The sequence below is a fragment of the Triturus cristatus genome, chromosome 1_2 (genome assembly GCF_964204655.1).
Source record: "Triturus cristatus chromosome 1_2, aTriCri1.1, whole genome shotgun sequence".
Taxonomy (NCBI): Eukaryota; Metazoa; Chordata; class Amphibia; order Caudata; family Salamandridae; genus Triturus; species Triturus cristatus.
The window spans coordinates 784,375,837-784,402,236 of NC_140580.1; the positions used below are offsets into that span (position 1 = coordinate 784,375,837).

General features: G+C 46.4%; 1 protein-coding gene across 31 annotated transcripts in view; it reads left to right on the forward strand.

Moving 5' to 3' along the window:
* The window catches only part of ANK3 (ankyrin 3), a 1,906,984-nt gene that overhangs the window by 1,222,720 nt on the left and 657,864 nt on the right, over nt 1-26,400 (forward strand). For all 31 annotated transcript variants that reach the window (XM_085608804.1, XM_085608807.1, XM_085608799.1 and 28 more), the window contains one exon: nt 10,479-10,577. In XM_085608804.1, coding sequence (XP_085464930.1) covers nt 10,479-10,577 — 99 coding nt within the window. The remainder of the gene's footprint in view (nt 1-10,478; nt 10,578-26,400) is intronic.

Consider the following 26,400-nt stretch of genomic DNA (forward strand, 5'->3'; position numbering starts at 1 on the left):
CATCAAAAATAAGGCTATTTTTCAGCAATCTTCATGTGATTGTACAAGATAGTTTTATTTTTTCCTGAAGCCTGGGCAAGCATTTGCCCAGCTAGCTAATCTTGAAAAAGAACCAGTACATGATAAGTCTTTTGCAAGATACGTCTACATAAAGAGTAAAAGAGTCCTAGTTTATGCTTCCTCTTCACTGCACCGAATGTACTCCATGTTGATTCATTTTCCATAATAGCACAGCACCGGCTACTTCTAATCTTTCATAATCTTTCTTTCCAAACAGAGAAGGGATTTCAAAATGATTCCGGAGCTTTGAATTTGTTTGTTATCTAAAGTGTATTAAATTGGGAAGTACACCAGTATTTTCATCGCATGGCTTTTGCTATGCAATTATTACAAACATGAACGACTACACATTAAGAACTGTGAAAAGTTGTAAATCGGGAGCTTGTGAACTATTGCTTAAATATTGACAAAATTATATATTTCTCAATTTCAAAGTGGGGGAGCTCGTGATCTTTTGTCGTAAGTGTAGGCGTTGCTGCAATTGTATCCCTGTAAAGCATTTGTAAATCAAAATCCTTGGTGTAAAGCATTGCAGCGCTGACCAAAAGTAGGAGTGCTTTAGATGACGCCCTAAGAGGCATAGCTGCCAAGGTTTCAGATTGCTATGTGTGACATGTTCACAATTGCAGTATGACTATGAGTGACATTTCAATGACTATAAGTGACATTTTCTCACAACAGTCAATTGTTACGACCACTTTGACAGCGGGCCCATGCTATATGAGAGCACTAGTATCAATGCTCAGCCTGCCCAGGTAGAGGGGCCCGATTGGGCCTAACCTGGGGGGCAGCACATACCACGACACATTTCTTGGTGTGAAAAAGGCCGCTTTATTGGAAACAGGTGCACCTTACATCCAAAATTCCCTTGGCCTGTGCCGTACAAAACTAAACCTCACTAAATAAAGTCTTCCTACCTTACCCCCACCCCCTCCCCTAACATGTTTCCCCCCCCCCCCTGCAGCTATTATAAACAACTGGCCATTCCTAACTTCCCCACACCTACCTAACTAAATAACTTCTTCTGTCATACTCATAACTGTAACCATCCAACCTTACACCGAATCGACTAGGAAAAAACGCCCGCGCAGCATATATCAACACACCCGCACCTGTTCTAGCGACAACCCCATACACGTGTTCCCCCCCAGATGCACCTGTTCCCCCAAAAGCCAACCGAACCTACACAGACCGTCCAAAGTCCCCCACCAGCACCCCCCCAAACTGGTGGCTCGCGGCACGAAATGGCTGGTTTTAAACGCTCCCGCCAAAAACCGCCCAACCCCAGCCCAACGAGCCCAAAAGGAGCCCGCTTGTCCCCCGTGTTACGGCTGCCCCCCCGGCCCAAAACTCCACGGGGGTGGCAGGCCTTCCGCTGGTCGCCCCCCCCCCCCCCAAAACCCCATTGGGCCTAACCTGGGGGGCAGCATATACCACGACACATTTCTTGGTGTGAAAAAGGCCGCTTTATTGGAAACAGGTGCACCTTACATCCAAAATTCCCTTGGCCTGTGCCGTACACAACTAAACCTCACTAAATAAAGTCTTCCCACCTTACCCCCACCCCCTCCCCTAACATGTTTCCCCCCCCCCCCCCACTGCAACTATTATAAACAACTGGCCATTCCTAACTTCCCTACACCTACCTAACTAAATAAATTCTTCTGCCATACTCATAACTGTAACCATCCAACCTTATACTGAATCGACTAGGAAAAAACGCCACTCGAAGGGTGTCCTAGACAACCTTCGACCGCCCCCTAGGAATCAGAACGCTTCGGGTATCTGCATATCCCTATTGCCTTGTCCAATGCCTCCTTTAGCTGTACAATGTACAGTTCCATGCCATAGCGGGACAGATGAACCCCATCCTCTCTAAAGAAGTAGACTGCCGCATAGCGCAATTCCGGGTGCTCCATTCTCCCGAAACCCTCTTTATCGCAAAAGACCCGCATATCCCTATTGATCTTCCTACGTGCTCTGTCTATGGCCGCAGGACGCTCTGCCCCCCTCCACCTTCTCCTGGGTACGAACTCAGACCATATCACATGGCACCCGGACCACTGCCTCCAAATCTCCCTCAAGTCCCGCTTCATCTGCTTCAACAAAGCCAAACCCTTACATTGTACCAAGTCATTCTCCCCTAGATGGATGACCAATACATCTGGACAAATCCCCCCCCCCGACCACCTGATTCAACATGGGAATTAACTCATGCCACCTCATGCCCCCCTTTCCCTGCCAACGACAACTGAAAAGCCCAGGATCCAGTCCTAAATTAAGATCCCTGTGCCTATCCCATTCAGAGTGTTCAGCCCGTTTCACAAAAGAATGTCCTACGATGAGGATCGACAGTCCTTCCACGCCCGGCCCCACCACTGCACCTGAAAAGATACACATGTCAACAAACGAAAACCACCTCTTGCCTCCTCCGCCATCCCGTGCCCCCGCAACCTAATGTATGTCTTGAAACAATCCGACTTCCACCTCCCCAAGCACATAAGTTCCTCCCCCACCCATTCTGCACTGCATCCGTCGCCGCCCCTATGCGAAAAGAGTGTGTCCCAAAACGTCTGGGATCCTCCCCCAAGGCCTGCAGCGCGTGCCATAGCACCCAGAGCAGCTGTGCCGCCGTCACCCTTCCTCCGTCTGCCCGGCGGAAAACCTCCCCGTCCCACCCCCCACAAGCCAGCCTCCTCCCCTCAACAGCTCGGGAAACACTTCTCGCGCAACTACAGGGCCCAGAACCACCCACTGACCCTCTCCCCTTTGGTCGATCTTCGCGCACCGCAATCGGACCGCCACCTCCCGCGACCGTAATTCCACTTCCTCCCACCGCAATTCCCACTTCCTCCCCGTGGCCCCACTAGCCCCAAAATACATCCACGACATCAGTGTGGAAAACAACAGGACCTCCTCCCGATTACGGCAGATATGCGGCATGAACCGTATCAAGCCGCCAAGCATACCACCCGTGATGGGACGGCGCTGAGGTGCGCTGCTGCCCTTCTCGCGCACCCAGCCTTCCAACAACTGCGCACCCAATTCGCCTGCCGACGGCGCATAGCCCCACAACATCTTTCCCATAAATGCTATGGCTGACAATTTGCCGGCAATCGTCACCTTCGACCGTCCCCTGTCCATCAGTGCCAACATAAACTGCACCACCTGCTCACTCCGCACCCAAGGATTCTCATGCCGGACCGCCTCGCTCTCGAAGAACTCCTGCCACGCCTGCACGTACGCCCTCCATGTGGCCGGGGCCACCGACTGCCTTACCAATTGCGCGACCCTCTCTCTCCTACGGACCACAGCCCCGCTGGTACCGGCGTCTTGAACTCGTCCGCGTCCGTGGCTAGCCCATGGAATCTCTGCCACTGTGAACGAGACAAAGCAACCGCAATGTCATTGTCCACCCCCGGCACATGACGTGCTTGAAACAGAATGTCATGTTCCAAACATTGCATTACAAACACCCTCAACAGTTTAAGCACCTGCGGATCCCGAGCAGACTGTCGATTCACGACGTGCACCACAGCCATGTTATCCACTTTGAAAAGCACCTTTTTATGCGTGAGCTCCCGCGCCCACACCGACACCGCCACCACCCGAGGAAACGGCTCAAAAAATGCAATGCTCCTCCCCCCAGTCTGCCAAGCTGGCGGCCAGGTCTCCGCACACCACCTCCCCTGTCAGTACAGTCCGAACCCCCCCACCCCTGCCGCATCCGATGAGATGGTCACATCCCATTCCCATTCCTCCGGGGGAGCGATGGGGATCCCCTTGAACCGCTCCAAAAATGCCCGCCACATACGCAGATCCTCCTTCGTACCCGCAGACAATCGCAAGTGGTGATGCGGTAATGTCAACCCGGACAAGGACAGCCCCAAACGCCGGCAAAACGTACGTCCCGCTCGGCACGCAAAGGTCTAATGCCACAACAAAACCTGCACCTCTCTCACCGTCACCTTCTGTTTCCCCAACAGCGTATCCACCAACACCAGCATATGCATGTTTGTTCCTCTGCAATTGTGCCTCCATAGCCTCCGAGTCCAGCTCTATCCCCAGAAATGACAGCACCGTGCTGGGACCTTGTGTCTTCTCTGGCGCCAGGGGCACACCCAGGTAGCCCATGAGCTCTGTAAAACCGTTCAGCTGCTGTTGGCAGTCCGCCGAACCGGGCCGTCCCACCAGGAAGAAGTCATCCAGGTAGTGCGTCACCGTCGCGTGCACCGTGCTCCATGAAAAAGCCCACTGCAGAAACATGCTGAAACGCTCGAACAACGCGCAGGAGATGGAACACCCCACGGGCAATGCCTTATCCACAAAAATAGAGCCGTCAAACTGTATTCCCAGCAGTTGATAGTCTACCGGATGAACCGGCAACAGCCGGAAAGTGGACTTGATGTCACACTTAGCCATGAAAGCACTGGACCCCACCGATGCCACCAGACGCCGCGCCACATCGACCGAAGAGTAAGATACTGACGACAAATCGGCCGGTATGTAATCGTTGACCGACGCCCCCTCGGGCCATGACAGATGTTGGATCAGCCGATACTGTCCCGGCTCCTTCGGCACCACCCCTATGGGGGAGATGATCAAGTTCTGCATAGGGGCATCGCGAAAGGGGCCTGCCATCCGCCCCTCCCGGACCTCTTTGCCCAGTTTCTCCCGAACCACCGCCTTATGCGTTTGAGCAGATTTCAAATTCTCCGCCCACCGCGCGATCCGTGGACCCTCGTACCCCAGCCGGAATCCCCCCCTAAACCCCTGTCGCAACAGGTCTGTGTCCTAGGTCCATGGATAAGACGCCAGGAAGTTTTCCAGCCGGTCCAGTTTAACTGGCTATGAGCCTTTTCCCAAAGCCTCCTGTCCCCCCCCTACCACCCCTGCCCCTGGAATGTTGCCCTGCCAGAGCGGACTGCTGCCCCTGGCTGCCCCCTGTCCCCCAGCAATGCACCACTTGGCGGCGCTTTCCGCATTTTGATCATTCGTGGCGGAACTTGCAGTATTGCCACGCGCAAGCTCCCTTGTTGTAATCCCAACATGCCCCCACATTGGCCCCCCCAGTACTCTCTCCTTGCCCCCCCCCCCGGTGGGACGGGCCGGAAAGGGGCGAGGCGCCAACGGTAGGCCGCTGGCTGTGTAAATCTTTTTCCCAAACTTAGTCCCACTCATCGTCTGCTGGTACAGGTCCGAGTCAATCTCTCCCCATTTTGCCTCCGGGTCCCAGGCCAAGTGCGCTCGAAACTCCTCGTCATAGTGCGACCAGGCATACCCCCCATACGTCACCTGCGCCCGACGGATCACGTCCATGTATTTAAACAACGCAACGGACCTTTCCGGGTACTTGTCGCAGTACACACTCGCAAAGATCAAAAACCCCGCCGACCAGTTCTCTATATTCAAGGGCACCCTGGGCCGCCAAGCCAGCTCCAGCTCCTCCTCCTTAGACCCCTCCTTTGCCGTTAGCTCCCTAAGCAAGAGCTTCAAGATGTCCACATACTCTCCCTTCCAGATTTTTTCTTTGGTGGCCAAAGACAGATGCGCCCCCAGGGGCTTCGCAATGCCCATATATGGGAGTTTGCGCAATGGCACCTCAAGGCTCTCTTTCCCCCCGTACCTTTAGTGGGCGTCCCCCAGGCCCCTTGTCACACGCGGCCCCTGTCCTCTCAGTCCCTGTGCCATCTGTCCCCACCCCGGTGTTCCGCACGTACGAAACGCACCCCCCATCGTCTCCCCATGCGTCCGTGCCCACCGATACCCCCACTTGTGCCGCACCGCCTGACCCCGTCCCCACTCCTTGTGTCGCCTTACCTGGCGTCAAGGTCGGCGTCCGCACCGGATCCCGCCGCCTAACCAGTTGCGCAGGAGGGGCCGTCACTCTCTCTGCCTGGAAACGCTGGGGCTGCAACGAACTAGCACAAGCATTATTCTGCTCCCCCTCCCAACCCTCCTGGATTTCCCCCTCTTCCACACTCTCCCCATCCTCATCCCAAATGTAAGGGCTGCCCTCCTCGGGCTCCAGTCCTGTCGGCACATGTTCTGGCCACCGACCGCCCTCCACAGGCTCCAGCCGGCTCAACCCCGCCCGCTCCCTACATGTGTGCAGCAATTCCTCCAGATCTACACTCCCACCATGTGGGCCGCTCCTCGCGGGCCCTCTCTGGACTGTGAAAACTCCATCCCCCTCCCCCGAAGCCACATCAACCCTGCGGGGTGAGGCTGGTGGGGACCTACCGCCCGCCTCCTGAATGGCGCACTCGCCGAGTCCCTCGTGGGAGCGCGACCGCCCGCATGAGGCAGAGCCGGTCCATCCCCTCGGTGGATTGGAGCCACATGAAGCTCTTCCGAGCACCTCTCCACGCCTACCTGTCGAAAGAAAGAAGTGGCGTCTGACATGCCGGTGGTAAACCTATCCCCCGACCAGCCGCACCCCCCAGCGGCCCCCCAGAACCCCCTGCCCCTCCCGCCTCCTGCCCCAGAGGAATGGCCCCTCCCCGCGACGGCGTAGCCCTCCCCGCCCCCAGGGTCCCACCCCTACCCCAGCCGCTCCACCCCCCAGCCCCCCCTTTCCCCCCCCCGTCGCTCCACACCAGGGGCTCCAGCTCCCACCGAACCGCGCTAACCCCTGACGACCCCCCCGCTGCCCTAGCACCAGCCCCCACAGCCCACCCCCCCGCCCCCTCCCTCTGCACCCCCGCGTCCGACCCACCCCTTCACTCTCACTCTCTATCAAGAGCGGCGAAGCCGCCCCGCTGGGCCCCGGTGTAGGGGCATCCACAGCACCGACCTCCTTGTGCCCCGTAGCAGCTCCCCCGCCCCTCGGCGCCGCACCACGCCTGCTGCCCGTCCCCTTTGAAATTTTGCCCCCAGAGGGTACAGTACGAGCTTTGGCAGTATTGGAAGACGCATCCTGTGAGCCCTGCTTTATTGCCGCCCCTCCCGCCCCTTCCCTGAAGACCAATGCCGGCCTCCTCCCTTGCCGCCTCCCAGCCCTCGGGCGCTTCACCGGGGCGGCCGCGTGCACCACGCGGCTGCGCCCCCCCGCGTCCACCGGGGCGCGCTTCTGCGCCCGCAGCGGGTCACACGCGAGCACTGCTGCTGCCACTCCACTCGCGGCGCGCCTGGGTGGCCTTACCTGCATGTCGGGCCGCACAAGATCCATGCGGCCCGCGTCTGCCAACAACCTCAGCGCCTCCACGACGCGCGGATCTTCCCACTGAGACATCGCCGCCACTGCTCCTTGCTGCCCAACCGCGTGAGTACCCCGCAATGATCACCGGTCCTGCCCTGCTGCGAAACCACATCCCCGCGACTCAGGCCACCACCACATATCCCACCAACAATCACCACAACAAAATTCTCCCCACGCACACTGGGAGCAGTGTGCCTGCCAGAGCTCAGCTGCCACTGTAGTTTTTAGTTTCAATCACAGCATTGCTGAATTATTTAGGAGCGCAACATCTTCATGACAGCCAGGGCAGGCTATGCCATTTATGCGTGACATTGCATTTCAGTGCAGTGATGCGGATCACCACACTGAAATGCGTTAGTCTAACGCCTGATGCGTGGCACTTGGCAGGGCTGAAGAGGTAGGAGCGCTTTCTTGGCAGACATCCATGAGGTTAACACTGCGGATGTGGTTACTTCCAATGAGGTGCTTCCTGTAGAGGTAGGTCTTCTCTAGTTTACATTCCTGTAAACTGGATTGTGGCCCATTAATTATAAGGTTTTATTATCCGATTATTGTGTAGTGTATTTGTAAGAAATTAGATTACATTTTGGTTTATTAAGTTGCTGTGAGTTTTGGTGTGGGTGCGGTAATAGTACATATTTCTACAACTGGAAATAGTGTGTTTGAAATTAAAAAATGAGAAAATCCATATTACTTGTTCCCCTTTAATAGTGCCCTTATGTGTCTAGCCCACACTGGGACATGATTATTCAAAACTCTTTGTATCTAGTTATATCTACACCTTGGTAGTCTTTTGCCCTAAATAAGCTTTGACAAATATTTTATGTTAAAATGTGATATGTTCAGCATCATCTTTTTGAGCGTTTGAACAGGCATTTGTGTAATCTTAAACAACAAGAGCATAAGTGTTATTTGAGAGTGTTACCATAGATGTTTTCTTCATTAGGGATCTAAGATAATACTCAGTGTCCCTTAAATGAACCTTTTCCAACTGTTCCCCTTTCTTACTGAATAACGGTGTAAATAGCATGGCCAACTTGAAGTCTGAATTTGTCGTTCAGTGTATGACTCGGAACAAAACATTATTGTATTTCACTTACATTAGCCAACCTTAGCTCCACTTCCTGATATGTTATCTATTGTTTGATTATGGTGTTCGTTAATTTCATTAATAAATAAACTTCATGACTCTTCTCTGCAATTGTTCCAAGTGTCATCTGCTAGAGCTGTTGGAAACATACCCATGAAAGGGTGTCTCTCTGTTCCAAAATCGTTCACCTCATGTTAGTAAACATAAAGTATAAAGGACCATAATGCCTACGTTCCACACTTTAAGATAGAGGCTACATTGCATTTCCTTTCCTAGATCTCTGTACTCACCAAATAAGAGTTTGTCTATCTAGGGTCAGCAGGCATGTTTGTTGCCTGATCCTGGGTGCCAGGTTGGTGCGGTGGAAAAAGCATTCCCAAGCCATTTAGGGTTAGAAAAAAATGATTTGTAATATTGAAGATAATTATATCTGAAGATATTCACACAAAGAAAAATAAGTGTGTTCACTGTTATGACCCTTTATTATATGTAAGGTAATTGAAAACATGGGCAACCACTTGTGGTATAGTAAAGGTATCATTTCAAATATGGATGGCTATCTTACTTTACTCATCACTTTGCATTTGGTTTCATTACTATCAACTTTACAGGTAAAGGTAATGCTGGTAAATGTCCTGATAAATTGGTCTAAAGAGTTAATTGCTTGTCATCTACTACTTGTTCCTCAGATGTCAGAGCCAAATGCCATGCCTGAAAACTAATGGTTTTTCAGTGTAGCTCTAGTGTGTTTATGTAGGTGTTTAAAGATCAGTTGGTATATTTTGGGGATTTAGAAACATAGCTGATGTGTTAGGCTTCATCTTGTGGGAGCAGAGAACCATTCACAATTTTCTGGGGAAAATGCAATTTCCTTAAAGAATTTATGTTCTAAAAAGTTCCGAAATTTGAAGATTAGGTTTGCGTTGGGGATCATGGCATTCTCAAGCTGTCTTTAGAGCATTTTATTAGCTCTAATTTATCTTCATACTGTAGAGACTCTTAATTTTACACTGCATGATTTAGCTCAACATAGTAACCGACTCACAATGAATGTTTCCCGGTGGTTCGTTGGATTCCCCCATACAGTTTAAGTTGAGATAGCATCCGCAGTGTGTCATGCTGCCACCCAAATGTTGCATTGAGTGGCTAAATCAAATTCACCCCAGATATTCCTGCAAGATTATTTGTTTAACTCAATCCTCCCTAATTGGTTGGTTTCACACACCAGACCAGTATTTCATTACAAGGGACACACTATCTTTTGTTTATAGCTCCTGTTACCAGGTTTCGTTGCTACCCATCTAGAAATAGAATTACTGGACTGTGTGGCCTTGACACATCGGACATTACATGGTGCAAATGGTCACTTGCTGACGCAAAATGGAATGCCAGAGTAAGGAATTCTGATGCGGCTCAAATAACAGAGTCAGAAGTTGTGATGTGCCCACAAATTAACAGCAGCTGTTTTCAAATGTTTGCTACAAAAAATATTCCCTTCTACATTGCATAAATCTTATACTTTGAACTGATGCTACACCTTTTAAAGACATTTTGCATACTACCTTCCATGCCCCTCGCTGTATTTTTTTAAAATCTTGTAATCTCGTGATATGTGAAGCAATATTACATTTAGATTAGCTCTGCGGGTTTTAGAACTAGAAATGTATTTGTCATAGTGATGGAACCCTACCAAAGGATTCATCTTTACTATTCCGCCGATCAGAATGTAAGAAGCATAATATATGTTAGTTTTGCTCATAGGTTCACCCAGAATATATTTTTCTCTTCTGTTTGGTTTGTGTTTTTATTTGGAGTTGCCCAAGTAGCAACAAAGCAGATTACGCAGTGGGCAAATACACGATGAAATGAATCCGCTACCCTATCCCGGAATAATATCTCAGTACATTATATTTTCCTCAGTCTTGTTTAGCCCTTAAAATTCATTCAATATGTCGACCACTCCCATCAAACGAATCTACCCGTTGTAGAGTGTTGCACGTAAAGTTACAGCTGAGTGACTTCATGTATTACTAAAATATTTCTTTCAGATGTAATGTATTTATGACAGGCAAGTAGTCATAGTTCATGCAGTTATTAAAGGGTTTCTGCTTGTATGTTTCGTTGCAGAATGGCTTCACTCCATTGTATATGGCAGCACAAGAAAACCACCTGGAAGTTGTCAAATTCCTGCTTGCAAATGGTTCAAGTCAAAGCATTGCTACAGAGGTAAGTTTCTAATTTTGTATTCGTTTTTTTGTATGCAGATGGGAAAAATGGAAGTGAGTGCCTAATACCAGTCACTGGAACCTAGTGCAGCAGTGTGGCTGGTTCCCAGTGTTCCCCAGACAGACCTGCATTGCATACATATGGTGGTAATTTGGTTGAGAGGCTTTCTTATAGCAGTATGTTAGCATGGTGTCACGCTATGACATAACTGGCGCTTCCGGTGGACAAAGATGGTTGCTCGTTTTTATTGAATAATGGGATTTGTACCACTTTTAAAGAAAGCGGACGTATAACTCCAACTTCCAGTGTTGTGTGAATCCTGAACTGACCACTGAAATTGATAAATACTGCTACAGAACGTTATCCAACTACAAGACGGGTATTTGACTGGATGCCAAACAAAGATAAGTTCTTTAGGTATTATCAACAATATGAGAAAAACATTCTCTCCTTCTCCCTCTAATACTGAGTAAAAATAAAATTTCAAGAACATTTGTAATCGAAAGAATGAGACATAATACATACCCCCAAAAAGTAATTCATTGCTTTGAAACCCTGCATTTTTTCAGCAGGATTTAATTGCATTTATTGACTGTAGGACCTCTTTATCCAAATGTACATTTTGTGAACATGTCTTCTGTGGCTCCGAAACAGCCTCTTGTGTTTTGCATTCCGAAGTACAAGTGTGTGGGTGACTTAGGTTTCGTTGTGTGGCAGAAGGCCAAGGCTTTCTAGTCGACCATATGGACCTTGCAACTGTTAAGCAGTGAACCTGAAAGGATTTACGTCCCTGAATGTTCTCAAGTCTTTTAGTTGTGAGTGCCACTTTGGTAGCTTCTACTTGTAGGAGAGTGTATAGATGTGCTTGATTCTGCTACTTACAACAACTCATTGCTGTGATGTGTTGAATTTTGTATATGTAGATCTAGAGCTGGAAATTGGACAAAAAAACATAGTTAGGAAATGGGATTTATTTTTCTTCTGCTCGGATCATACAAATTATTTCTCATTTGCTGAAGTTCTAGAACACAGTTTGCAGTATATATATATATATATATATATATATATATATATATATATATATATATAATATATATATTGCCTAATTTCAAAAATGACTTTTAAGGAGACTGTGACCTGGATCTAATGCTTTGTCCTTGGCCTTTGTGAAAAAGCAAGTGAAAGAGAGAGAGACTAAATGCGGTGACTAGACAGTCTTGGACACTGACCGTACACCAGGTCTTTACCGTGCACACATATTGGCCCCAAGCTCCCTATATCAGTTTACTGGTCCAAAGACTTTATTGGCATCTAAAGTACCATAGTAACAGTTTAAAGGTGCATAGACCAAGCATCATAAAAGATGCATGGCACAGTACAGTATAATTCTTTGTATTACGGTACATACACCATAATATGGGTACAAGCATAGCATATTGCTACCCAACATAGTATAGTACAAATGGTATAAGATGGGCACGAACAGCAGAAACTTATAAGGCTAAATAATTGGTACCAGTTCAACGTTGCACAGGAATCTAATTTAGATATACGTATTAGGCCAGTGACAGCTGGTTAAGTAGGACAAGAGCGGCTGTGCCTCGCTACTTTCCACGTCTATGACCATTGCGAGTTCCTTTGCATGTACGCTTGGGTATTTTGTTCTCGTTTCTCATTAGGCCGAAATATTTGCACACATTGGGAACATGTGGCTGGGGCACCGCTGAAGATATCAACACAAACTGTTGGAGATACAGTACACATAACTTATCACAGGTGTCTCACTTCATTAAGGTTCTACAGCAATGTGAGTGAAGCGCATCCTTTCATTTAAACAATTAATAAAGTTACATTTTCCCTACTGTAAACGCTCCTCATCATAACTTTGCACTTTCAATAAAGCTCTCCAGAGCTGGTTCACCTTGAATCCTGTTTCAAATACGCAAGTACTGGAATGTATATTTTAGAATAACATGTGGCCATCCCTGGTTTAGGAGGCCATTTGTGGTATGTGGAGGTCATTAATGGCCTGTGGTGACCATCCCTGGAATACTGTGGCCATCCGTAGAATATGACATTAGCACAAATGGACATGTGAGTCTCAACCTGGGCCACTAAAGCTATTTCTGTATTATAGTATTGTAATATGGATTGTAAATAAAAAGGTGGTGTCTGTTTATGTGGTGCAGTACTATAAGAAAATGTTTATGTGGGGACACAATTACTGTAGTAATAAAACATTAAAATGTAGAATTTAAGCTGATGTTTGAGGGCACCAGGTATTTATTTTGTACTGAAGGCATTCAGATTTTTGGTTTTAAATAGAATGTATTTTTAGTGGAAGCACTTATTTAATTACAAAAAATTGCAAGCTGATATTTCCAGACAAATTGTGATTTTTTTAAATTAAAAATGAACTGCTTTCACTTGACGAAGTAGTAATTGAGGTTCCAGAAAATTACAAGCTTTTGTTTGGGTTCAAAATCAGTACATTTCCCAAACATATCTAATGTTGTTATTTGAGGAATAATTCATGCTAGGTCGGAACATTATCTGGTGGTGTCACATAATGATTTCCTTGGTGCAGAGGGCACGTGCTGCTAGTTATTGCATATGTATATATAGCTTAAAATAGCTGGAATTCCCCTTTACACATGATATACGCATCCAGGTGTCTCAAAGCTATAAAGTAAGATGCAGACTTAAAAATCTAAATTTCAGTATTTGAACGTATCGGCTATTATTTATTTTACTTGGACAGTAAACTTCATTAATTATGCCTCGTTTATTTAAATGTATCGTTCTGTGAACTTCATAAAAATGGGTGAACCCCTTGATATGCACAAATAATGAAAAACAAAGAGAAACGTGTCTAAAATATTTTTCAAGTAGAAAACATGGACATGAATTAAAGGCAGCTGTACCCAAATGGCACATGAAACTTGAAAATTGAATTGAAAATGACTGAGGAACAACAAAAACGGGGTTTGAAGGAAATGTCAGAAAACAATAGAACATATTTGCCAAAGCTGCAAGGGTGGTATGTTTACAACCATTGCTTGTTAATACATTACAGTTTAGCACAGCCAAGGTCACAGGAACAAAAAGCTCTATGTATTGTTTTTTTTTTTTATCGTAGACTGTGTTCAGTTTTGTATGTTTTCTTGCATTAAGTTATCAGAGTGGAGGACTGCCTGGAATGCAGCACTGCGGCCGATAAAGCTTCCTCTATCATCTAAAAATAATCCAGAAGAGGCAGCCAGGTCCTTCAAACATGGCTGCTGAACATTTCTAGAGTGCTGCCGCCTAATTATAGAGCTGTTCAGATAGGAACAGCTGCCCCAGGAGCTGTGTAGTAGGCACATGGAGGAAATACATTCTTGAGGACTAAAGTTTCTGTAATATCCTCTTACAATGGCAATGTCTGGGCGCTGCACTCCCCTGGCCCACAGTGGAGGTTACCCGGCCAACAGAACTAAGCAGGGGTCTAGAAGGCATTCAGCCAGATAATGAGTTATCTAAATTTCTAAATGATCTATCTTGTATAGTCTATGCGTAGCCAGGGCTGGCTTTGGGGCAGTGCGACTGGTGCAGCCGCACTGGGTGCTAACCTGTGGATGGGGGCGCTGACCTCTGCGGGGTGCTGTGTTTAGTAATAACTTATGATTGGAGAGATGAGGGGCACTTTTGCCCGGTGGTAGTGAGAGAATCCAAGGAGGCGGTCATGGCGTGTGGGGGGGGGGGGGGCCAGAAATGATTGACGCACCGGGCGCCAACAGCGCTATATCCGGCCCTGTGCGTAGCGTACGTGACATATGGTTTCACCACCTCGAGTAGGCCACCATCCTTCTATAAGAAGACCGCAGCAGTCTTTCATTAATATTTATTTTCGCATTCAAATTTTCCTCTCCTGTTGTTGCTTGGTTTAAATCCATTGAGGCCTGGCTGTACTGACAAGTTACAAGGATAGAGGAGCAAAGAGGCAAAGTTAGGCTTTTGTAATGGGCAGAGAGCCTGGGCTCGGCAGGCAGTATACAGCTGTCAGACCTCCTCCATACTGTAGGAAATCCCGCTGTTTAGCCACGGGGTAGAGAGATAGCAGTCTCGATGGGAGATACGACTGAACTCCCACACAGCCCAAATAACCTCACTCCAGATAGCACCAGTGGGTTCTGTGAGGGATACCTGGCTCACACTAGGTAGCGTGGCGCAAGCAACAGTATTTGACTCAGAGAACCGTGTATTGCTCATCAACAAAACAATTATATTGTCAACAAATAAAGAATGTAAACTTTCCAAACTAGATAGTTAAAAGGGGAAATATTTAATGAAGAAAGTAGCACAAAATTCAGAGAATCCGGTGGCAGACCAGGAGGTATTGCAAAAACAGTAGCCATTCATTAAGAAACGTTAGCCTATGTGGTGATGTTGACTGGGATTTAGGTAGGGTTCATGGCTGACCCCTGATGTACCACAATGAGGTGAAATCTTGGTGGGTCATACCAGTCAAACATTTTACCGTCAGACTTAGAAACATTTTGTAGGTTGTAAATCTTCAGTTAGTAAAGGCTGGAAGCTGGAGTAGAGAATTACTCACTAAGGCAGAATGCATATTTTTGAGGTCCTTCAACTAAAACGAAGCCACTAAGAATACCGGCTCCAGTCCTGTCCTCCAGAGATTTCGTTTTTCTAAATCTTAACTTTTAGAAAAAGTTCTGTAGTTTTGTTTTGTTCTGGCCCAAAAGCCTCCACTCTTTGGGAATTCTACCTTATACACCATCTTATGGTTTCAAAGTGCAGGATGGCTTCTGAAGACTCTGGTTCATCAAAATATGAAACGTGCAATTTCACTTGTTTTTTTGGGTTTCTCTGAAGCAGCAACTGCTCCCTTTGTTCAGAAGCCCCACAAGTAGTACGACGCCCGTCTGAAAGACCTTCTGCACCCACCAGAAACAGGATAAAAGTTCGACAGTGGGAACTAGGATTCATTAAGCAGGGCTTGAACTCCTGTCAGAGAAGCTGCGAGTTGCAGAGATCCAAAAAAGAGCTGCAGATAAAATCTCTCAAAATGTTCCTGCTAGTCACACAGGACATCTTCGGTCAGCAAACAGAAAAGTCTTAGTTCATGATTCCTTGTGTGGGATGGCTTTTCAGGCCCAGCGCTTGGCCTCTGTAGCCCTAGGAAGGGATTCGTTTTCAAAAGCAAATTTTAAGTATGATCGACATTGGGCCAGCCCCTGATTGCCAAATTAATCACAAAGAAAAAGGAGAATGACTGCTGCGCTTCACCACCCTTCCCTCTCACCCACGGGTTGATAGATGCCTAGGTCCCCGTCCCCAGAATTAGGATGTATAGTGGCCCCCCTCATCAAGCTCTGTAAGTTTGCACCCTGTCATCTAGGGCTGTTGAGAGAGTGGTGTGTGATGTAAGCATGAGCCCGGGTAGAGGGCCCAGTCTCACCAGACCTTTCCATGGTTCTGCTGCCTTTGGCAGCATAGATCGGCCTTTTCAGATCCATGCATCTGTCCAGGCCTTTTTCCTCACTCTGCCAAGGATGGAGCATCTCCCTTCTTCCAGTGTCTAGCTATATTTTGATTTGCCACAACTAACTTGACACACTATAAACCTTTTTTATAACTGTTGCCCTCAACTCTGTCTGAGACATGCAATCAGGGTCGGACTGGCCGTAGCGGGTGTTTCCCAGGTGGGCCGGAAGGGTGAGGGTCGATTTTGGACCCCTTGGGGCCAGTTTTGTTATAGGTGGCCGGTTTTGCAGCAGTACTAGAATATCGGCTGCCTGTAACAAAAGTGGCAGCAGGAGTGTTGCATCCCACTCGGACCCCCTTACCCCTTGGGGGCCGGTCGAGCTGATTGCCAGGGCTGGTTCCGGTTCCCAGCCCTGCCGTACATGCAATAATACCAATTTGAAGTCTTTTGGGATGGGCCACCCTAGGACATCAGCTAGACAGGTCAAGACCCTAGCCCAGAAAGGGATTAAGGACCGGGCATCCCAACACCTTATGAAGGAAGTCTCCATGGTGGGTAGAGAAATGCAGATAGGTCAAGGAGGCGATCATGCCCATGTGCCATAGTTTGAAGCGTGTGAGGTAATCTCTGTGAAGGTATTTGAACTGTATGTGACGATGCTGGGTAGTAATAGCTGCCTCTTTTACAAAGTCCAAGGCTTCATGCCAGTCATCATCATCAGTGTGCTCAAGGGTCCATGTCGCCCTAAGAATCTGAAAGTAGTCGGGCATATTTATAATAAGTGACATATATGAATGACAGCTAATGTCGGATGGGTAGGGTGAGGAGCACTTGAGCCTTCAAGGGACTAAGCTCCAGGTGCTCCTCCAGACCTGAGACATGGGATTTGGATGTCAGAGCTGCAGGAAGTGATAAAATTGGATGTTGTTGAGTTTGTAGTCTTCCTGTAAATTGGTGAATGGTTTGATGGTAGTCCCTACCATATTTGTTTCCCAGAGTTGAGATCCTGGTTGTTAAAGCCCTCCAGTCCAGTCACCTGTGGGAGCCAGCGCCCAGTCCTCAGCAGCGCTCTCCCTTGTTAGGCATTTGTTCTACCGGAGGGTGCCGTGCCAAGCCTGGAGCACCACCCTCATTGCTGGAGGGAGTGCCAGAGGAAGTGTGCCACCTTACAAGGCATGTACAACTGGGGTGGTCTGCTTGGCCAATTTCTCCAAGGCATACGCTGCAAAGTCGAGGCATACGCTGCAAAGTCTGAGCCCCCACACCACCACTCATTAAGACCCACTAGGTGTGCAGCTCTATAGTATAAAAGGATGTTGGGTGTGGCCAGACCGCCAACGAAGGTGGTTTTGTAGCATTTGGCAAGTGCAATTCAGGAAGGTCTTCCCTTCCAGAGGAAGAGCCGCAGAGCCTCATTCAGGTAGGCAAAAGGTTATGGATATATGATACAGGAAGTTGTGAAGTTGATAAAATAGACAGTGAAGTCTGACCATCTTATGGATCAGTGATTTTCCTATGATTGAGAGCGGGGGGTGTGGCCAAAAATTCAAAGCCTCTATGTAGTCTGGCCAGGTGGGGCTGCATGTTTTCATCCCAGGCCCTCTGACTATCATCAGTAATGTAAACTCCCAGTTATCAAAAGCTGGTTGTACACAACCGTAATCCGGTCCTGTTAATGTGCAGACCGGAGTGATCACTGAAGATCTGTAGTGCCTCGGACCCGACCACTGAGGGATGTCAAAAAACATGTGGACATCATACACATACAAGGCAATCTCGTCTGGGACTCCTGGACCCATTTGAATCCCCAGACAAACGCATCTATCAGTACCCACTCTGCCAGTAGCTCAGTGGCCTAAGCAAAGAGGGGGGGTGGTGGCAGGGGACACCTCTGCCTCGTACTGCATTATATTGGGAATGTGTTCGAAGTCGCTTCCCCTACACGACCCTGAGGTTGGTGTTAAGTAGTTTAACAAGGCTGATATAATGGGGTCCTGAAGTTCATTGTGCGAAGAAGGGCAAAGAGGTAGGTCCAAGTCAAATGCTTTATGGAAGTCAACCAGGAGTAGTACTTTCTCCCCTTGTATTCTTGCTGCCAATGCCAAGGCAATTTTGACTCATCAGAGGTTGTGTTGTGTAGCTTGGCCGGACCTAAATCCAGACTGATTAGGGTGGACCAAGGAGTCCACCACCTTTAGTAACCGGTTGACCAGGGTTTATGCCCAGATCTTCACCCCTACGTTTAGGATAGAAATTGGGTTGTTGGAGGAGCATCGGGGGTTGACCAAGTTTGGGGATGACTGTTATGCAGTGGTGGCTGCTGTGGGGCCGTGGTGGTGGGTGGGTGGGTGGGCGGGGAATGGAGGGGACCAGAAGGTGAGAGGGGGTGTTTAGAAAAAAAAAAGAAAAAATGCACTTACCTGGCTGCTGCCACCGCCGGCTCTCATCCGTTCATACTGAGATGAGGCAGGAACAGGAATCACCCAGCCTCCCCTAGCCAATCACAATGCTGCAATGCAGTGTTGTGATTGGTCTGAGCGCTGTGGCTCGATGCTCAGACCTGCAGTGGGGGCCTGAGCATGTTCTCCACCTAGGCTGTAATGCAGCTTGGGTGGAGAACATGCAAAGTGAGCATGACGATTTAGTGAGCCGGAGACGGCCGGTCTGCCAAATCATCATGTGCACTTAAGCGCTCATACCTCCCCCTGCTGGCTGACAGACCAGCCCATCCCCTTAATCAAAACTGTGCCAGTACTGTAAAAATAATATTATAATAACGTTATTATCATTTTATTTTTCATGTGGGGAGACACTCTTGCGCCTTAGCAGAGGAGCCGCCACTACATGTTAGCCAAGCGCAGATCAGGAGGTAACCGAGCGATTTCTAGCTCTTGGTTAAAGACCTCTATGATCGTCTGACCTAGATGTGTCCAGTATGTCTTTGTGAACTCCACTCTTTGGGCCCTGGGGTCCTGCTGGACTGAAGCTCGGAGAAGGCTTCCCCCTGCTCCTCCACTGTAATCGCTCCCTCCAGGGAATCCCGGTCCACAACGCTGAGGCAGCATCCGGGCAGGTCTGCCACAAAGGAGGTTGTTTCAGGATCTGTAGGATGGGCTGCCCGTGAGTAGAGCCTGGCATAGTAGGCAGCTAATTTAGCTGCAATTGATGACTCCTCATGGATGGTGGTGCCTAGGTCATCCACAGGGCAGTCTATTGCCCTACGTGTGGCGAAAGGGAAGCAGACACAGTGAAGAAGTTCGATTGTCTTATCTTCCTAATGATAGACGCAACTTTGCATTGCAAGCCACGCCATTCGTGCCTCGTCTAGAAGGGTCTTTCTCCACAGGGATTGGGTGTGGGTGATGTTGTGGAGAAAGGTCGGATCTAGGGATGCTGAGTAGTTCCGCTCCATTTCAAGCAAATGTGATTCCTGCTCCGCGGCCTCCTGACATTTTTTCCGCTTCACCTTGGTGTGGTAACTTACAATTTACCCCTCTCAATGTGGCATTGAGTGCCTCCCCAGAGAACCCCGTCTGAGGTGATGGTCCCCTTATATTGGGAAAAGTATTGATCTATTTCTGTACTAACCCACAGCTTTCCAGTTTTTTAGCAGCCAAACATCAAGTTGCCATCTAGGACTGGACCCCCGTGGCCCGTGCCGGAGGGTGAGCTCAATCAGAGAGTGATCGAACAATCCTCGGGCCAGGATGCATCAGTGTGTGACCCTAGCAGCCTCTGCAAAGGGGTGAAGAAGTAGTCAAGGCGAAAGAAAGCCCTATGTGCACTCGAGCAGAAGGTATAGCCCCATGTGTCAGGGTGAAGGAGTTGCCAGACGTCCGTCAGTTTCTTGTTGTCCAGGAAGGTAACAAGGCGTGTCGGTGTGGGCTGGGACATGCTCATTGCTGAGGACCTATCCAACACTAAGTCTCCTTCCCCATTAAGATCACCTCCCAGGACCCTAGGTCCGTGTGAAAGCTGTGTAGACGGACCTCTCCAAGGGCTCGAAGGAATTTTGTGGACAACCGGGGTGGGGCATGGACGCTGAGGAAGGAAATGTGCATCCCCTGTAGTTGATCTGAAACTGCTTCATATCTCCCCCACTTGTCCCGCCAGACCCTTGATTGCTGAAAGGGGGTGGTGGTACGGAATAGGATGACCACTCCTCGGTAAACCACGAGAAAAACTAGTGAAAACTCAGATAGGGTTAGGAAGCAACTATGGTTGCCAGTCAGGTGCGTCTCTTACAGCATTAGGACGTCAGGGCAGGGACATCTTAAGGATTTCGGGGTCCCTGGGCCAAAAGTATTTTGGGGGCCCCTATTCGGAACAGCTTTAAATTTATTATCTAATATCAGTTCTTTCATGCTCTTTTCGCGCAGGTCATTGGAAGGTCACATGCACTCTCGTCAACATTCTACATGTGTTTACATCTAATATTCAGGGCTACTGATGTGTGTTTTCAATGTTTTAACACAGCAGCAGCTCATTTGTATTACTGCAAGTAATCTCTGTGAAACCCTACAATTTCTTATATCTGAGGTCCTGTTTTCATCTAAAAGAAACTTTTTATGGATGTTGCATGAAACACAAACTCACTTTCTCTGCAAAATTTCTGTAATAGACTCTCACACACCACCCACGTTAAAAAATAAATTAAAGGAAAACGATATTTAAAACAATCTATTTTAAAATTAGTAAAGGTCATCAGGCAGGACTCTCTGCTGAACAGAGCTGACTCTGTCAGGGGGCCCCTGAAAGGTTGGGGCCCTGGGCCAGAGCCCATTTTGTCTATGCCTGAAAACTTCTTTGCGCCAGGGCATATACGTCGTGCAGCTTTTAAATACTGCATCTTGAGCTTCAGGTAGGCTGTAACTCGTAACTTTAAAACATGGATGAAAAATATAGTTAATCACAATAATAAAGTCTTTCATTTGGTTTTAGTTTTCAAAATTGATTTACAAATATGTAGCTAATTTGGAATATTTTCTTAACAGAAGTTCGTGAATGTTACCAATTAGGCCTTTGCCCCCAACTACAGGAAAGCATGTTCTAAGCATGTTCTCCTTAGAGTGTGGCAGATATTGCGTTTACTCTTGTACCTCAGTGGAACTTTATGTAGCTTCACAAACCTCTTGAACTGGATGATTAATATAGATTTACTAAAGTGTCAGCAACAGCAGTTTTATGGTAAACTTTTTTTCCTGTTCCATGCAGAGTATATGTAGCTGGGACAGCAGAGATGAAATACCAAGTGCCCAGAACTAAATATCTGTTAGAACAAAGCACACAGTTTGATTTCCACCTTGTACATATCAGTTGAAACACCTACAGACAAGTTTACACTCCACCCAAACTTTACTCAGGAGAGGAGAATGTATATTTGTGTGTAGGCCTGCACCAAGATTTTCTTTATTTTTGATTCAGTTGTTGCTCGCTATCCAAGGTTGGAACATTTTATTCAAACAAAACCAAACATAATACTGCATCAACCTTTCTCTAGATCCAAACAATTTATAAAATCCACTGAGACAAAAGTACTCTCTTAAAGTCCTTTGTTAATGTATGTCCCTAGAGGAAGGAGATCTCTGTAGATGTCAGTTGTGGCCAGGTGGCAACCCTCCTTCCGCCACCAGTGGAACCTGTTTTTGTTAAATCAGGATTGGAAGCACCTGGTAGCAAATTCACTGAAAATATTTTGTTTTTTCACACTTTACCCATCTATTTAATATGCGCCCTCACTGCTCGGTTCTGAAAACGAACTTCAAACTATGGCCACCACCCACTTGGGTACCTTTGCTTCCCAAGATCTGGCAAGCTTTCTTGGCAAGTTATCCCTGGGACACTGCCCCATATACCTTAACTGGGGAGATAGTGTTAATATAGTAAATCCTGGCATGAGTCATGTGCCACTTTCCAGCTCTTGGGATAAGATGGGCTCAGGATGTTCAAGCCCATTGTGGGTCCTGCCCAGCTCCACAGTCTTCTACACAATACTGAACCCTTCACTCGGCTTTCAAATGATGTTAGGGAATGAGGATTATATGGTTCCCTTCCAACTTGTGTTATACCTAGTTACTTTTTACCACAAAGTTTGTATGTTGCAGTGAAAAGGCAAAATTGCCTTAAGTCTCCACCTTGCATTGCTCTGACTGGATTTCTAATGCCCTTTCACCCTGGTATCCTAGTTAGATATTGTTCTGTTCAGAGTGGTATTGTATGTTTTCAATTTGCTAAGAACTGCACTTTAAAAGTAACATACAAAGAGGTATATGTATACTTTGTAAGCTACAATATTTTCTAGATTGTCATATCCCTATTTTCCTTTTTAGGAATCATTATATTAGAACTGATATAGTTTACTCAGAAGTGACCGATTTCCCGATCAGTTGTTCTCCTCGTGCAGCCTTGTTCGACTGTTCAGGTGGACCGATCCTATATGCAGATATAAAGATAAACAATGTCCCATTCAGATTCATCGAAGCCTCAATGCGTGACAAATATGTATATAAATTATGGAAAATGTGTAGCGTTTGTCACTCGTGTAATGTTGGACTTTTGCTTTCCTGAACTAATACATGTCTTGAATCTTGGAATCTAGGCACAGCTGTTGTTTGAACTGTTAATTGATGTAGAGTTGTTCTCCATATTCCTAGTCTGTATGAAATGTGTATCTCATTTTGTGGCAAGAGAAAAAATGCTGAACTCCTTGAGGCTCCCTAAATTATGAATGGTCTTGAATGAATCCGAATGGGACATTATGCATCTTTATATATTGAATTGCCCTTGTTCCAGGAAATACTGGGGTTTGATCCAGGGACTTTTAGCCTATGACCATGTAGGTGCACATTACTCTGGTAATCACTCTGTGGACCTTTTAAAAACATCAGGCCCTTCTAGTTCTTTCCTAAAACAATGCCATTAACACCCCAGATTGCCCATCTATCCTGCATTAGTTAACGTATTTTTATTTTGTTATTTTTGTCCCTCAATTCAATTCTTTATTCGAAATTTGGATCTCAAACGAGGTCCATAGACTCTCTCAGCAATTTTTCATTAAACACAAAAACACATTGCAAATAAAATGTTTGAACTAAAAACATTTTAATTCATAGCAGATCATAAGTAACAAATTACCATCTCTACAATAAAACCCTTTAAAATTCACTGATTCCAAAAAGTGTTGTGCATAAAGTGCAAACCTGTACAGGGTCGGAATGCAGGATTTTCCTTAAAACAATTCTAATTGTACCAGAAGGAATTTTCCCTAAGAGATTCATGCATCCATACTCCGTTAACCCTGTGCATTACAATTGATTCTAACCCCCTGACACCAAAGTATGAAACCCTAAACCCTACAATAAAAGATCTAACATATTCTAATACAAATTTAAGAAATATTTCACAAATGTGTATATATTTCCTATAAAAACACTTCATTTACAGGCGTTATCAGAGCACGGGAGTTCATTACCGAAGGTACATTATGTTTTTGGGAAAAAAGGGCTCAAATAAGTATGTCGCTGTTGGTGCAAACCTGTACAAACAAAAAGTACATGGTTCAAATCCGGATTGCTCTTATGGCGAAGATCTTTTACATCTTCCTTTTGCCATACCACTGTTCTACAATTCAGAGGTAAAATATTCAATTGTACTAACATCATGAACCGCCGGGGTCCATGATCAATATTCCACAATAAATACTTTTGAGAAGTCCTCACCATACATGAAAAAGATATTACCCAAATCTATTATTGATACAGACTAAAGAGTCCCTGGCGAGATTCAAACTCCTAGACTCTTGTTTTTAAAAACTTTAACTGACTAGCTGACCAAAAAAGACCAGTTTCCTGCCTCAAGTTAAATTAATTTCAAGCAAAAATACAATTCTTATAAAACACCAGCATTTTACTCTGCCCTTCAAAAAATGTCAGTACACAAAATGTGCCTTAATGAATTTTCTAAACTTAAAAATATCCCATGCCCCCAAAGAATCAATGCCAGTAGGCCTTGCACATGCGCACTAAATAGCATATGCGATACAACGTTCGAATTTCTGTACATGGTTGAAGATACCACATATAATTGATGTGTCTGTGTCCAACCCTGCCCAGAAGGAAGAGTAAGGCACTGATGTGACGTGTAATTTAATGAATCGTTTGAAAAAACATTTTACACTTTGCTGTTTTATAGCGTTCAAACTACTCAAAAAGGGTGTGGCCATTCGCCAGTCAGTAAAAAAATGTTGATAAACATGTTCCAATTTCTGCAATTGAATGAGAGAATTTACCAGGCAGCAGTGCCTCGTATGAGGAAACCAACAAAATGCATTTATTTATGGAATCTCCTGGAACCGGCTTGTGCATGAAATCCTTCTAATCTCAGTGCAGGGATTATGTGTTTTCATTTGGCCCTGGATTTCTCCAGAGTGAGGTCAGTCTGATAAGCACGTGGTATTTGTGTCCGAGCAATGTGCAGAGAAGCTAAAAATACAGCGCGCATCCAAATGTCACGCTAGTCACACGCGGTATTATTTCATGGGCGTTTTTTCGCAGACTTCCTCAGGGCGAATGTAACTTTTGATTACACGGTGGGCATTTTTAAAACCTCGGCTGTTCGCACGAAGTGGCCAGATGGTACCATTTTAACGTAACATATTGCGTTTCGTGCATTTGTAAAATGCACGTTCACCCTATCTTCGCACTGAAATAACAGATGTTTATTGTTATTCGATGTTATCGACCTCAGAAGGATAAAAGGCCGACTCGGCTCAGCAGGATATGAACCTTTGACCATGAGGTCAAACACTGATCCCTGTAGTGGATGCATCAGTCCACTGAGACAATGTGCAATTTAGAAAATAATATATATATATATATATATATATATATATTTTTTTTTATACATATATATATTTATACACATTTAGTCAAAAAAATGTTTTGCTGCAGTCACTGCTGTTTTTTCCCACGTAGCAGAAACAGTGGTTTTCATCTTATCTGTGTAGACAAATATCAACCATTGATTTTTGCTGCCCCTGAATTCTCCTCACTACATACCCGCATGTAAAGCACCATACGGAGATGTATGAAGGTGTACAGCATATTCTCTCAGACCAAAATGTAAAGGACAGAATTCCACATCCTAACGGTTCATGGCTATATTCCAGATACCTATACCCTAATAAAGCAGAAGAAGCTAAGGTGGAAGGGGCGAGGAGTCACACTGATCTATAAGCAACACATGTGAATGAAAACAATCCCAAAGTTTGCCTCTGAGAGTCATGCTACTCTGCTGCACCATCTCAAACACCACCGCCATCTCCTTTTACTGCTCTACAGACCACTCAAATACTCTACTGACACTCAACAGACGTAGCAGCCAGCATCATCCTTCAACACCCATACAGTACATTTCTGGGATATTTCAATATAGGGTTCGATATCCCAATCAGGCTCACAACCTGATTCCTGACTAGTCACTTAGAAACCATGTGCATTAAACTTCTCAAGTGACACTCATGTAACCGTTGTAATCGTTTACCTTAACGAAGCATTAGCTGCTCCCGCTTCCTCCAAATACAACTCAAGCATTATAGTTATGCCGTGGTGTTGTGTATTGTGCAGAATGGCACTGTATTATATTGTGTTTGCTAGTGTTGTTTCATACCGTGCTAGAAAGTGTGTGATATGGAATGATGTAATGGTTAATGTGATGTAATAAACATTTTACAGACCATGTGTCAAATACTTGCTGGGGGAGCAGGGTCTGGCCAAGTGCCCTTCCCTGCACTCAGTACTGCAGAACACAAGTGCCATAAATTGATCCTTACTTCAGTGCCAATGATTTGGATTTTCTACACAGATATTATTTAAGTCTCACCTTCCATTGACTCACCTCTCCTGCATATCACAATCTGATAGTCTAGCCGCAGATTCCTTACCTTTGTATTTCCCTGGTGTCGGACTAGATGCGGAAGAGTTTTCTTCGAGCAATACCCCTGAGCACTGCTAGGTGGCGTCGGTAGGCTCTGTGTGATGTCGGCATCGTCTGCTCCAATGTGACGTCTACGTCACCTATAGAAGCACCACCTTCGCGCGCTAACGTCAGTTCTTTTCTTTCCAGGCCAGACAGCACAGATCCGTCAAGAGAGCTACCCTCTATCAAGAGAGCTACCCGCTGTCACTTTTTGACAGTGTTTTTTTATATGTTTTGTTGACCTCTTGTTTGGTGTGTAGGTTTTTCCTCATGTCCAAGAAGACTTCTGGTTTCAAGCTGTGCAGCGCCCGTCACTGCACCATATTGGTTACAGACCCACACCTGGTTTGTCTCTGGTGT